This window comes from Periplaneta americana, chromosome 15, assembly GCF_040183065.1.
Source record: "Periplaneta americana isolate PAMFEO1 chromosome 15, P.americana_PAMFEO1_priV1, whole genome shotgun sequence".
Lineage (NCBI taxonomy): Eukaryota > Metazoa > Arthropoda > Insecta > Blattodea > Blattidae > Periplaneta > Periplaneta americana.
Window position 1 is genome coordinate 164,964,654 of NC_091131.1, and position 14,084 is coordinate 164,978,737.

The following is a 14,084-nucleotide window of genomic DNA, read 5'->3' on the forward strand; positions in this document are numbered from 1 at the left end:
TTCGGAACCGGTACTGCAACAATACGAGTACATCTGACGATGAATCCATGTTTGAACATAGTTCTCTAAACTATAAAACGCAGCAATTGTACAGGGACATCATTTTATTTTTACTTCAATTTTTATTGTACCTGAGTTTTTTAATGTACTTCACTCCCACCCCTTCTACTAATGAAGTTCAACCGTCCTCCACACAGATCCAAGACCGCATATACAGTCATAGTAGCCTTACGGTCATAGTAAACAGTACGTTCCAAAAATATGTTCGCGTTTTCCAGTGACGAAAGAGCTTTCAATATCGCATCATTTTCGCACAGGTACTGTCATCCATTTGCCTACGTCGCATCCGGTTTCCCCCACCTGCTTCTGTTCGCCTCTCTGTAAATGCTAGTGGCTGGGCTGTCTTAGCTCTTTTCTGAGAACATTAATTTCTGTTAGGAATTGGACGTCTACGTAATATTATACCCATACAACTGTTTAAAAGAACTTAAATAAAAGGGCCTCGTTAAGTAATTAACTGTCACGTGATTTCCTCCCTTTCTACGATCGTGCAACATAACCACTTGGACGGACAGTAGATAGCATGTCTGAGTAATTTTATCTGTGCGGGTCGGGCAGAAGTGAAGATTGAATTTACAGTACGTAAGGTACTCTTTTATAGAGAAGGTACAGAATTATTTCAACATGAGTTACTAGTACGAAGGACGAAACTGGTAATTGGAATTAGATGCAATAGTCTATAGTGCGATAATATGCACAAAAGAACTGAAGCCTGTATCGAAATGAACGGCCACCATTTTCAAAAATCTGTTTAAATATCCATATTATGATTATTTTTCAATTTAACTTCATTCTCTATATTGTACGCTAATGTGCTGTAGACAGTATAATATACACTGCGTAATGAATACGTTCGCATGGATAACTCAGTTCGTGAGTAAAAACACTCATTGTTAATACTGTACTGTATTCTGATTAAACAAAAACGTAATGAAAATTATAAAATTCAAAAGCGTGATATTTCCTAGTTTACGTAAATGGATGAACTAATTTTCTTCCCTCCTATACATAGTAAAGTGATATGTTTGTATTTTACGCCAGTATCATCGAACTCCAGCCGTGGAAAGGGATAGCAAACGGTGTTTCCGGTTCTAAACCATTAATCGAAAGGTATAACCAGGTTAATATTAAAAATGTGAGTAAAAATAAAATGCTGTCCCTGTATATGTCTGTTATTGGTGTAAAATACGATATCAAAACGCTGTATTTTTTGCCACTCAACGTACCTAAAAACGCAATGTTTATTAATTGCGAGAGCAGCAACTAGGTACCGAAACGGATTAATCAACAATGCTGTAGAATTAGGGGAACTATTATCTTGCGAATAGATGTGCCTTACGGCAATGAGCTGGGCTACCTCATAGACTTACTAAATTTCCGCGGGTTACCTCTTTGTTTACAATTTTACCATTTGAGTCAATATACAAATAAAAATATCGGATAAAAGGAAATGCAGACTAGTTTGTTCATATTACTTTCTAGGCTATTATCTCTCAAATCGGGATTTTTATCAATTCCGACTCGCTTTATCGGGATTCAACAGGAAATTGGGAGAATTCCGCCTAAATTGGGATATCCGACACTCTGGCCGTCAGACTTGCATCATTCCATAGGAACTCTGAATGTGAATGTTCATAACCACGGTTAATAAAAGAATTACTATCTATTGTTTAATTTAATCTGTAGGTTAAACTGCTGTATGAAATCAAAAAGCGTTGTTATTATTATTATTATTATTATTATTGTTATTAATAGTAGTAGTAGTAGTAGTAGTAGCATCAGCAATAAATAGTCATAGTAGTAGTATAAGAAACTGTTTCATTAATTCGTAACTAAGACAAGAGTTACTTTCAATCAGTCATATTAAGAAATTAACATTTTTTAATTTATACAGTTTCTGTATCATTAAATTCGGCGAATAATTTATTCATGTATGCACTGAAACAACAGCTGTTTGAACAAAATGAAGGATATGGAGTGAATGAAAGACAATAACAATGTATATGGTAATAACGTAGTTTGAAAGGTAACAACTACTTCAAAATGAGTTGAACACACTGAATGATTCATTGTAGGGTAGAAATTCTCTCTGCGGATTGCACCTATCAATTTCTGGTTAAGGGAATCTTTACTCAGAGGAAACCTGAAGCATAAACAGTCGTGTAAGTACAATAGTTTGTCTTCTGGAACATAATACGGAGCAAAAATCGTCGTAGAAATTAAAGATTAACTCCAAAAATCGTCGTAGAAATTAAAGATTAACTAATCAGTGAAATGTAACATTCCTTTCTTCTTTATCTTTACATCCGTGTGCATTGCTGCAATTAAAAACTGCACACGAACGAACCATACTTATTTAGCTCAACCAAACAAATGGCCGCCCGTCGGCTGTTCAATTTGGGAGCATAACACTAGCGCCAGTGAGCGGTCTAGCGGTTATTTGGTAAGTCTATGACCGCGTATTGGTTTTGTGCGGAAAGCAAGCAAATACGCACGATCTCGCACAAAAAAAGTTTATTGATGTGTTATTGTTATTATCATTGCTATACTATTCATTGAAATGCAATGAGATTGTGAATATTATGTTAATATATATTTTTTTATATTTGAAATTATTTTGTAAATAGTTTTACTTTTGTTTAGTCTTTCGTTTTCATCATTCCTTAAGTTTATTTAAAGCAAATAAAAGTATCTTTGGAAAAAGGCCACATAGGTCGTACCTGCTGTACTTACTATTGTGACAAAATATCGGTATGTTTACAAATGTAATATATAAATATTAACAAACGATGAATTTATAAAATATAAGGAACTAAATCAAAATTGTGTTTGAAATGCGTACTGGCAACACAACACCTTTGTAGGTCATTATCTCAAAATGCACTTTATGGATATGTGCCGTTCTTTCGGAACCGGCCTCAATTTTAGGATATCAGTATATAAAACTAAAATAATGGCATTACGGAGAAAATCATTAATCAGATCAAAAATATTACTGTATAATAAAACTACTGAACACGTAACAACTTACAGTTATTCTGGACTACGATATAATTTTGGGGATAGAAACAGAAAATACATTATTACAAAACTGATGTATTTGAAATCTGTGGTATCTTACATGTAACTAAAAAAGAAAGAAGAGAAGGAAAGGAAGATGTCAACCACTACAACTATACTATATACACATGGGTGAGTATTCCAGCAGAACGCCCAGCCCATGCAGCTCCACAGTGCCGTGACGTAGCAGACTGCTTGCGGGCGCGGTGGGTTTTGTGTCGAGCCCGCTTCTATGAATTGAGTTTGCCCGGGCTTGTGCTAGTGTGTGCGGTTCGATCAGCTACTGTTTCAAACGTTTTCGTTTTTGATTTCTGTTTTTCAAGATGGATCCAAATTATGGTGCATGATTCGAATGATAGATCTACTGTTAGGCCGCAGTTCTGAGCGTACTTTTTACAAATGATAAATATGAATTTTCTATATAATTTTCAGTTCTCAATGGCAGGCTCACTCCATTTCGTGAAGAATTCTGACAAGCCATGGAAATTTATTTTCAGTATTTTGAACTTTTGTATCCGATTGCATTATTTCTTATACATTTGCTCCTGTTTAAATAATAACAGTGTCAGACATGTCACATTTTATTTGGGAGGAAAGAATTAAAACAAATAATCTGCAAATTATTCTCCGATTAACAGAGTAGAATTTATACTCGAGTTATTTTTCAATGAATGTCACTGTAAATTATAAATATAGGGTAAGGAAAGGTATATTCGTGATAATTTTTGCAAAAGCTTTCAAGAACATGCCTATTGTAGAAAATAGTTGTAGGCGTCTGCTAGTAATACTGCATTGTTTCACGGAAGGCGAAACATGATTGATTCCATCTTATTTTTTTTCTGTGCTGACCATGGCAGAAAATTGTATTGTGCGCTGCGTGTTTTCTTAACAATTTCGGTAGTTTTTGAACTGTTTGTAATGTTGCAGTGATTACTGAGCACATATTTAAAGTAAGAAGTTCATACTTGTACTATACTGTAGTACTTGAATTCCTCTAACTGTACATATATTTAGATTAGATGTTAATGGCGTCAATTAAAGCTTAGGAAGTGGATGCGATTTCTTACCTTTCTTCTCGTGAAAGTGATGGCGGCCGAACAATCGTGAGTATTTCGATCCATAGCAAGGTTTCTGTACCATTGCCAGAAAAACTTATTTGAAGAAAATTATTACCCGTAAATCGTACTTCAATTCTATTTTTTTTTTTTTATTATTTTAGTGCCTATCACGAAATTACCTACTGTACCCTAGATTTGATTCTAGGTCTAACATAGGAAAAGAGAGAATTAAATACAGGAAATACGGTGCAATCAACTTATTGCAGCCGCCAAAATTGTGAGGGAGCAGAAAGTATCTAGCTATAAAGCTACAAAAAAAAAAAAAAAAAAAAAAGGCTTTTTGCTCTTACATCTGATCTGGAAGAACGGCTGTATATTAATTATACGAGGGTGCATCGGAAAGTAACGCACAATAATTAAAAAAAAACGTTTAATAGGTAAACAAAAATAAAAAAAAAATATCCAAATGAACTCACAGCTTTCAGCTACTTTTCTACATAAGCACCAAGTATCTCAACACATTTCTCCCATCGACATACCGGTTTCATTATACCTTGTCCATAGAAGTCCGTTCGGTCGGAGTATAGCCATCTGCAGACAGTTGATTGCATTTCTGCATCGGTCGCAAAGCGACGGTCGGCCAGGAATTTCTTCATGGGATCAAACGGATGAAAGTCCGATGGTGCAAGGTTTGGACTGTATGGTGAATTCTGGAGCACCTCCGAACCAAATGTGTTGATTTTCTCATGAACAGAAGCTGCAACATTGAGGCGAGCATTGTCATGAAGAAGTTTGACATCGTCGGCATTAATGTTACGGCGTTTGTCACGAAGGGCACGACGCAACATTACCAAAAGTATTCACAGTGGTCTTGTGTTTAGCAAAGTCCACCAACAAAACATCATGCATACCCCAGAACACTGTCACAAGCACTTTCTTTGCAGATTGCGTCGCTTTGAATTTTTTCTTTGCTGGGGAAGCAGCATGTTTCCACTCCATAGAGGTGTGCTTTGTTTTGGGCGTGTAGTGGTACGCCCAGGACTCATCACCAGTGACAATTGCTTCCAGAAATCGTAACGCCTTAAGTGGTCCAAGCATGTCATCATTCGCTGCCCTTGTGGTCGTCTGTCAGGTTCTTAGGCACCCAGCGTGCACTAACTTTATGAAATTCCAATGTGTCATGCACGATATCGTACATCACACCGTATGAAATGGTGAACTGCTGACAAGAGGCTCGCAGTTAGATCCGCCGGTCGTTCAAAATTGCCACATCAATGCCTGTGACATTCCGCTGGGTTGCAGCTGTTATCGGCAGCCCGGAATGTGGCGAATCACAAAGGTTCTCAAGGCCGTCTGAGAATAATCCACACCACCTGGAGATATTGCTACAGTCCATAGTCTTCCACATACAGCCACACGTGTCCCTGTGAATTTCACTCGAGTTGTGTCTTTTAACCCACAAAAATCGCACAACACTTCTCTGCTCTTCACAATTCGACGATAGTAACATGCGCGCCATCTTTGTTGCGCAGTTCATGCTTCTCTCGCTAGAGCTGCACATCCAAAACAAATTGTGCCTGTAGTGAAAACGTCAAACTATATCTCCGTGAAATGTCAACATCCCAGCCGCAATACCAACGCAGAAAAAAATTATTGTGCGTTACTTTCCGATCCACCTCGTATTATACAAATGCAAGAGTTGGGATTTGGCTTGACTGTGCCAAGTATGAAAGTGGCACACCAGATGGCCAGAGTTGTCGGGCGAAAATATTAGTTGAATGCAGATAGCGAAAGTGCCAGGTAATGACTGTGGTTTCATTTTAAACAGAGATAAAACCTCACAATAAGGGCTCCTAAAAGTCTTGCTGCCAACAACTCACAGGAGTCGTAAATGTGTTTGTTTCATGTTTTGTTCTTTGTTTAATGTTTTTAATTTTATTAGCCCTAAGATATTTTAGAGACTGTTGTCCGGACGATCTCTTATTTTTACATCGACAGTCCCTGTAAAATGTTCAAATTAATCAAAATAGGCCTATCTCTACATGACGGTAAAAATGTCTTTATGTTTCATATTTTATTCTTTGTTTCATTGTTGTATTTTATTGAGCCTAATATATTTCAAAGACGGTAGTCTAGAAGATTTTTTTTTTTCGTGAAAAATCCTATGAACTGTTAAAACTGATGAAATATTCTATATCATTGAAATATATTTATAGACTTCCATAAAAAAGAGGTCAGTAAATAGTTTAGTGTGTAAAAACCCTACTGTGAATTTATATAAATATACAGTAGGTTTAATATGACGTAACTATGTATTCCTTTCATTCACGAAATTGCCTTACCACTATCACGAAATTAGATACCCCTATCACGAAATTACCTACCAAACACGCACATTTTCAATCCTATTTTATTAAAATTTAAAATAAAAAAAAATAGAAAATACACCTCTCTGTTATATATTTTGTTGTAATAATGCCATAGAAATAGAAAAATATAGTATCATTCTCAGAATGGGGAAAAACTAGCTACAATATTAAAAATATCACGAAAACATCTTTCCTTCCCCTACACGCCGTAATCTTCTACTATTATATTAAATACTGTCTCCGTTCCTCTAAATTTTTTAACGACGTTATGTATGTTGTTTCTATGTGGAACGGTGACATTTGGAAATTTTCTTGCAAATCTTCTGATCACTTTTTACAGATAAATCTCTACCATGAAATCTCTTTGCTATAATGCATATTTCTGTGGTGCCATGTGAGGAAGCTAAATATAAACACTTCACTAACACAATCAAAAGAATAACATGCTACCTAACGGAGAACAATCACTGCTTTATCTAAAGACTTCACTAACAATAGTTTTGAAATTATATATATATTTTTAAATATATTTTATATTGACGTCACAAAAAAAGGCTCCTTGCGTCAAAGTTTTCAAAATTTTTAGTTCATATTTGCTCAGAATCTTGAAAATAGTTATGAGAATAAAAATTAATTAGCTTTTGAGCTCAGTCTAAATAGAGAGACACTATACATTTTTAAAATTTATGAATTTACCATTACAGCGTATTTAATCTAAGTGCAATATGAATAGGCCCGAAGGAACTTAATATCTCAAGTATAATTACAATCATAAAAACAAAAGATTGGATTTTCTTAATTTGCCAGCATTATTTTACCACAGTGTTCCCGTAAATATGTGATGTCTGGTCTGAAGTCAATTTATCTCTTCTCCAGAATAATGTCTATATCTGTGTTTGTGTTGTGTTTCGTACTGACGTTTGACTTGTTTTTACAAATAACATAATTTTATTCATTAAACACTGCACTTTAGCGCCATGTTCAATAGGCTATATGAAAACTGAAGCTTCTACTTATCATTAATAGTACATTACGCAACGAGCCTATAATGGTAGTAATTAAGACGCAAGTATGTTTGTTTATGAAACGAGCGCAAGCGAGTTTCATAATTTTCATACGAGCGTCTTAATTACAATAATAATAATAATAATAATAATAATAATAATAATAATAATTATTATTATTATTATTATTATTGTTATTATTTATTTAACCTGGCAGAGTTAAGGCCATACGGCCTTCTCTAACACTCAACCAGGAGTAAAAACTGCGTTACAAAAACACTACAAATTTACAAAGTACACTACAATTTTACACACAAAACTGAATAAGATAATAATAATAAAATGTAAAAAACAAGTAAGAAGAAATCAGACATAATATATAACATAGAGAAAGAAAGAAAAAAGCATAATAAAATGTGAACAGCAGGTCAAAAATAAATGAGGCATACAAAGTATAAAAAAATAAGACAAGTATTGATAATAATAATAATAATAATAATAATAAATAAGAATAGTAATAATGATAATAACAATAATAATAATAATAATAACAGGCCTAATAGTAATAATAATACTAATAGTAGTAATAAAATAGTGCAGTGCAAAGCATACAATGAATACAATATTTTTAAGTACACACAGTAAGGAAAATTATGATTATATATAGCTCAACTTATCACATTAGAGATATAACATTATCGGAAAATTTGAAAACAAAAATATAAAATAAGTTAAATATCACTACAACATAAAAAAAAATGTGAATACGTGGAAACATGCAATACAACACTTGTCATAATAGTAAGTTAGTTTGGCAACTCGTCATAAGATAATTTTCGAACTTGGATTTGAAAGATTTCAATGTTCGGCAGCCCTTGACTTCAGGAGGCAGAGAGTTCCAGTGACGAGAGGTAGCAACAGTGAAAGATGAGGAATACAGAGATGATGTGTGAAGTGGAATTTCTAGCGTGTTATCGCGTTGTGATCGAGTATTAATATCATGATAGCGAGAGAGAGTATGAAAACGAGCGAATAAATAATAGGGGGATGAAGTGTGCATAATTCGATATAGGAGAGAAAGTGAGTGCAGATTTCTCCTCTCATGTAACCTAAGCCATGATAACTTCTCGAAAGAAGGTGAGATATGATCATAGTATCGAACATTACAAATGAAGCGAACGCACGCGTTATGAACACGCTGTAGTTTCTGAGCGGAATCAATCCTGAGATCACTGAACAAAACGTCCCAATAATCGAAGTGAGGTAGAATGAGTGTCTGTACCAGCGTCTGTTTTAATTTAGATGGATAATGATACAATCTTTTTAGTGAATGAAGAATAGAGAATGCCTTCTTACATGTACATTTAATATGCGTATCTCAACTGAGATTAGATTCGAAATGCACTCCGAGATTTTTATAGGCAAGTTTCATACGACTTTTTATGCTCGACCATATTTCTAACTTGAAATTATTCAAAATTAGGTCATGTTATGGTTATGTGCGAACTGACCTGAATTGTCAGATGTGCGCAGACGCGAAAGTATTGATTTTTTCCGAGGCCGAATGTCATTGACCTTGATAGAGAATAAGATGAACATTAGTCTGATATAACCGGGAAATTGATCTAGAATTGAAAAACGAGATGACAAATTGAATTTATTTGAATATTGTTTACAATTAATGCTAATTATTATAGTAACAGAACATAACCTTCTGCGACAGTATTGGCTTTCCAGCCTCCGTGACTTTTCGCTAATTCTCTTTCGATTGCATATCCGAGAATAATCGATACTTGCAGTTTTATAACGGTACAAATGTGACTTGTCATTGGCTGAACACCTGAACTTTAATGAATAGGTGTACTTTAATGAGGTGCATTAAAGGGCTACTACCAGGTGCATAATTACTACATTTCGGCATGGTCGAGCATAAAAATCTTTATTTTAATCTCGCTTGCGATATGTCATGGTCTGCAAAGTTGTATTGCTGTAAACTAGAGATGAATAAAACTAACGTCAAGGACGCGACGTAATACAGCATTGTCGTGCGGGATTTCGGCTTTGCGGGCGCTGTTAGTCTCGCTTTCTCGATCGTTGTTCATCTTTACTGTAAACCCTTTCTTAATGCAATAGAAGCAATGTGCCTCAGACAGAAAACCGCCCGCCTAAGGAGAGAGTTTTTTTTAAAAAGCTCGTGCACGGAATTACTAGTAAGCATCGCATCTCTGATTTAGGTCGTTAAATTCCTGCATTTAATGGAAGTGATAATTATATTGTATTATATTAATATAATTTAATCAAAACATTCATACACAAATGGTAGCGTTTGGGACTCGTATTCGGCAGATGCAGGTTAAAAATCCCGTGGCCAGCCAATCTGACTGGGGTTCTTCATGTTTCCCTCAGTCACGAAGGCAAATGCCAGATTGGAAATTTACATGCCACGATCCATACCGCCTCAATCACCAGTATCACGAACATTAATCAAACATTTATAATCACTTACATGAACACAAGCCATACGTAATACGTAACCTTGCAGCCCCAGCACCACCACCACCACCACCACCACCACCACCACCACCACCACCACCACCACGCCAGTGCTATGACAGGGCGAGATGCCATACATCTGGTGTGGTGGAAGGCAAATAAATGGAGAGACGAAGAGGTGGGCTGTGTCATACCACCATCACCACCAGCACCACCACCACCACCACCACCTCCACCACCACCACCACCTCCACCACCACCATCTCCACATCTGTACCTTTCCACATAATGTGTAGTACAGGGACATCATTTTATTTTTACTTGCATTTTTATTGTACCTGCATTTCTGTATATACTTCACTCTCACCCCTTGCTCCCGTCAGACACACAAACTTACGGCCGCTGTTGCATTCGAAGTCTTCAAGCAGTGAAGTAAACACTGCAGTGTATAGTGTGTTTCATAAATATGATTGCGTTTTCTATAGAAGAAAGAACCTATATTAATAATATCGTACTAAAAAATTATATTCAAGAAACGATAAATTCAATTTCATAGAATATGCTTCAAAATGTTTTTTAATAATATGCGTACTGAATTGAAGCCTGCATTGTAATGAACGGCAACCATTTTCAGCAACTTGTTTAAAAATTAAGATTAGCTTTTTTTTGAATTGAGGTGGCTAGAAGCAAAGGAATGCTAGTAACATTTGTAATAACATGAGTTAAGTGCATCCAGTGTAAGAAAAAGTATCTAAAATTTTAGTGGCAAAGGGATATTTTAATCGCATCACACATTAAAATTTAAATAAAAAATTTCACCGATTTTAGGAAAGCTTAAATATTTAAACCCAATTCTCTCAAAAGTAACTTAAGTGCACTTACAGCCCTTTACTTATGACCCCCTCAATTTAAATGCACTCTCTATATTGTATGTTAACATCAATAATTAATATGCTAAATAAAGTAGACATTACATAACGAACATAGCCGCCTGAAAAGTTGAGTTTTTGAAAAAAAAAAAATGTTACTACTCTACTGTATTTTGATAAATTCCGTAAAAGTGATAATCAAACTGAAAATCGCAATATCGTATTTCCCTACAACATAAATGGATACACTACTTTTCTCTCCTCCTATACCTAGTAAAATGATTTGTTTACATATTGCACTAGTAACATCAAACTCCTGTAATGGAAGGGGGCAACAGTGTTTCCGAGTATAGCCAGGTTAATGTTAAAAATGTTGGTAAAAATAAAGTGATGTCCCTGTATTACATTAATATAATTTAATCAAAACATTCATACACAAATGGTAGCGTTTGAGACTCGCATTCGGCAGATGCAGGTTAAAAATCCCGTGGCCAGCCAATCTGACTGGGGTTTTTCATGGTTTTTCTCAGTCACAAAGGCAAATGCCAGATTGGAAATTTACATGCCACGATCCATACCGCCTCAATCACCAGTATCACGAACATTAATCAAACATTTATAATCACTTACATGAACACAAACCATCGACAAAACACAATAGAAACTGGGACTTAACAAGAGAAATAACGGCCTACTGGTATACCCACAGATCCTGACAACGCTATATGACCACAGGTGATAAAGCGTGTAAAGATAAACTTAAAATAAATTGCCAGCATAAAGCGACATGTACAAGAAAAAAGCACTGTAACCTGAAACTTCTAAATTAGAAACCTTCTGTGGCAGATGGTAAACCCTTTAACAACATTCCTGATGGAAATAAATAATGCACAAAACAACAAGATCTTTAATACTAAAACCAGGAAACTCCTGATCGTGCATAGTTCTCAATAAAATACTTCAAGTCTCACGCTTTTCACTTTTATTACTGAGAACAAAATGTCTATTTCCTATAGTAATATATCATGTATTAATTTCTTTTATAATTCTGTACTACTATGTCTGGTATATTAATACATTTTAATAATTTTGTTGCAGGATTAATACGTATCCTTGCAGCCCCACCACCACCACCAGCACCACCAGCACAACCAGCACAACCAGCACCACCACCACCAGCACCTCCACCACCACCACCAGCACAACCACCACCACCACCACCACCATCACCACCACCACCACGCCAGTGCTATGACAGGGCGAGATGCCATACATCTGGTGTGGTGGAAGGCAAATAAATGGGAGTGACGAAGAGGTGGGCTGTGCCATACCACCACCATCACCACCTCCACCACCACCAGCACAACCAGCACCACCAGCACAACCAGCACCAGCACCACCACCACCAGCACCACCACCACCACCAGCACAACCAGCACCACCAGCACAACCAGCACCAGCACCACCACCACCAGCACCACCATCACCACCACCACCACACCAGTGCTATGACAGGGCGAGATGCCATACATCTGGTGTGGTGGAAGGCAAATAAATGGGAGTGACGAAGAGGTGGGCTGTGCCATACCACCACCACCAGCACCACCACCACCACCAGCACAACCAGCACCACCAGCACAACCAGCACCAGCACCACCACCAGCACCACCATCACCACCACCACACCAGTGCTATGACAGGGCGAGATGCCATACATCTGGTGTGGTGGAAGGCAAATAAATGGGAGTGACGAAGAGGTGGGCTGTGCCATACCACCACCACCAGCACCACCATCACCACCACCACACCAGTGCTATGACAGGGCGAGATGCCATACATCTGGTGTGGTGGAAGGCAAATAAATGGGAGTGACGAAGAGGTGGGCTGTGCCATACCACCACCACCAGCACCACCACCACCACCAGCACAACCAGCACCACCACCACCAGCACAACCAGCACCAGCACCACCACCACCAGCACCACCATCACCACCACCACCACACCAGTGCTATGACAGGGCGAGATGCCATACATCTGGTGTGGTGGAAGGCAAATAAATGGGAGTGACGAAGAGGTGGGCTGTGCCATACCACCACCGCCACCACCACCACCACCACCACGCCAGTGCTATGACAGGGCGAGATGCCATACATCTGGTGTGGTGGAAGGCAAATAAATGGAGTGACGAAGAGGTGGGCTGTGCCATACCACCACCGCCACCACCACCACCACCATCACCACCACCAGCACCACCAGCACAACCAGCACCACCACCACCAGCACCACCAGCACAACCAGCACCACCACCACCAGCACCACCACCAGCACCAGCACCACCACCGCCACCAGCACCACCACCAGCACCAGCACCACCACCACGCCAGTGGTATGACATGGCGAGATGCCATACATCTGGTGTGGTGGAAGGCAAATAAATGGAGAGACGAAGAGGTGGGTGTGTCATGGCCACCAACAGCTAAGGCCATGACAAGGGAAGTTCCCGCCACACATAATGCCATGGCGAGATGGCAATTGTGTGGTGTGGCATAAGAGAAGAATAACAAGACGGGAAGAGGTGGGCTGTGTCATGGCCACCAACAGCTAAGGCCATGACAAGGGAAGTTCCCGCCACACATAATGCCATGGCGAGATGGCAATTGTGTGGTGTGTCATAAAAGGAGAACATCAAGACGGGAAGAGGTGGGCTGTGTCATGGCCACCAACAGCTAAGGCCATGACAAGGGAAGTTCCCGCCACACATAATGCCATGGCGAGATGGCAATTGTGTGGTGTGGCATAAGAGGAGAACATCAAGACGGGAAGAGGTGGGCTGTGTCGTGGCCACAAACAGCTAAGTCCATCACAAAGGAAGTTCCCGCCATACATAATGCCATGGCGAAATGGAAATTGTGTGGTGTGGCATAAGAGGAGAACATCAAGACGGGAAGAGGTGGGGTGTGTCATGGCCACCAACAACTAAGGGCATGACAAGGGAACTTCCCGCCACATATTTTGCCATGGCGAGATGGCAATCGTGTGGTGTGGCATAGGAGAACATCAAGACGGGAAGAGGTGGGTGTGTCGTGACCACCAACAACTAAGGCCATGACAAGGGAAGGTGCCGCCATGGCGAGATGGCAATCGTGTGTGTGGCATAAGAGGAGAACAT

General features: G+C 38.3%; 1 protein-coding gene across 1 annotated transcript in view; it reads left to right on the forward strand.

The window, feature by feature from the left end:
- The window catches only part of LOC138715497 (WAS/WASL-interacting protein family member 3-like), a 211,352-nt gene extending 197,749 nt beyond the window's left edge, over window positions 1-13,603 (forward strand). Inside the window, exon 2 of the mRNA XM_069848471.1 lies at window positions 12,012-13,603. Coding sequence (XP_069704572.1) covers window positions 12,973-13,350 — 378 coding nt within the window. The 5' untranslated portion in view covers window positions 12,012-12,972 and the 3' untranslated portion in view covers window positions 13,351-13,603. The remainder of the gene's footprint in view (window positions 1-12,011) is intronic.
- The last annotated feature ends 481 nt before the right edge of the window (window positions 13,604-14,084 follow it).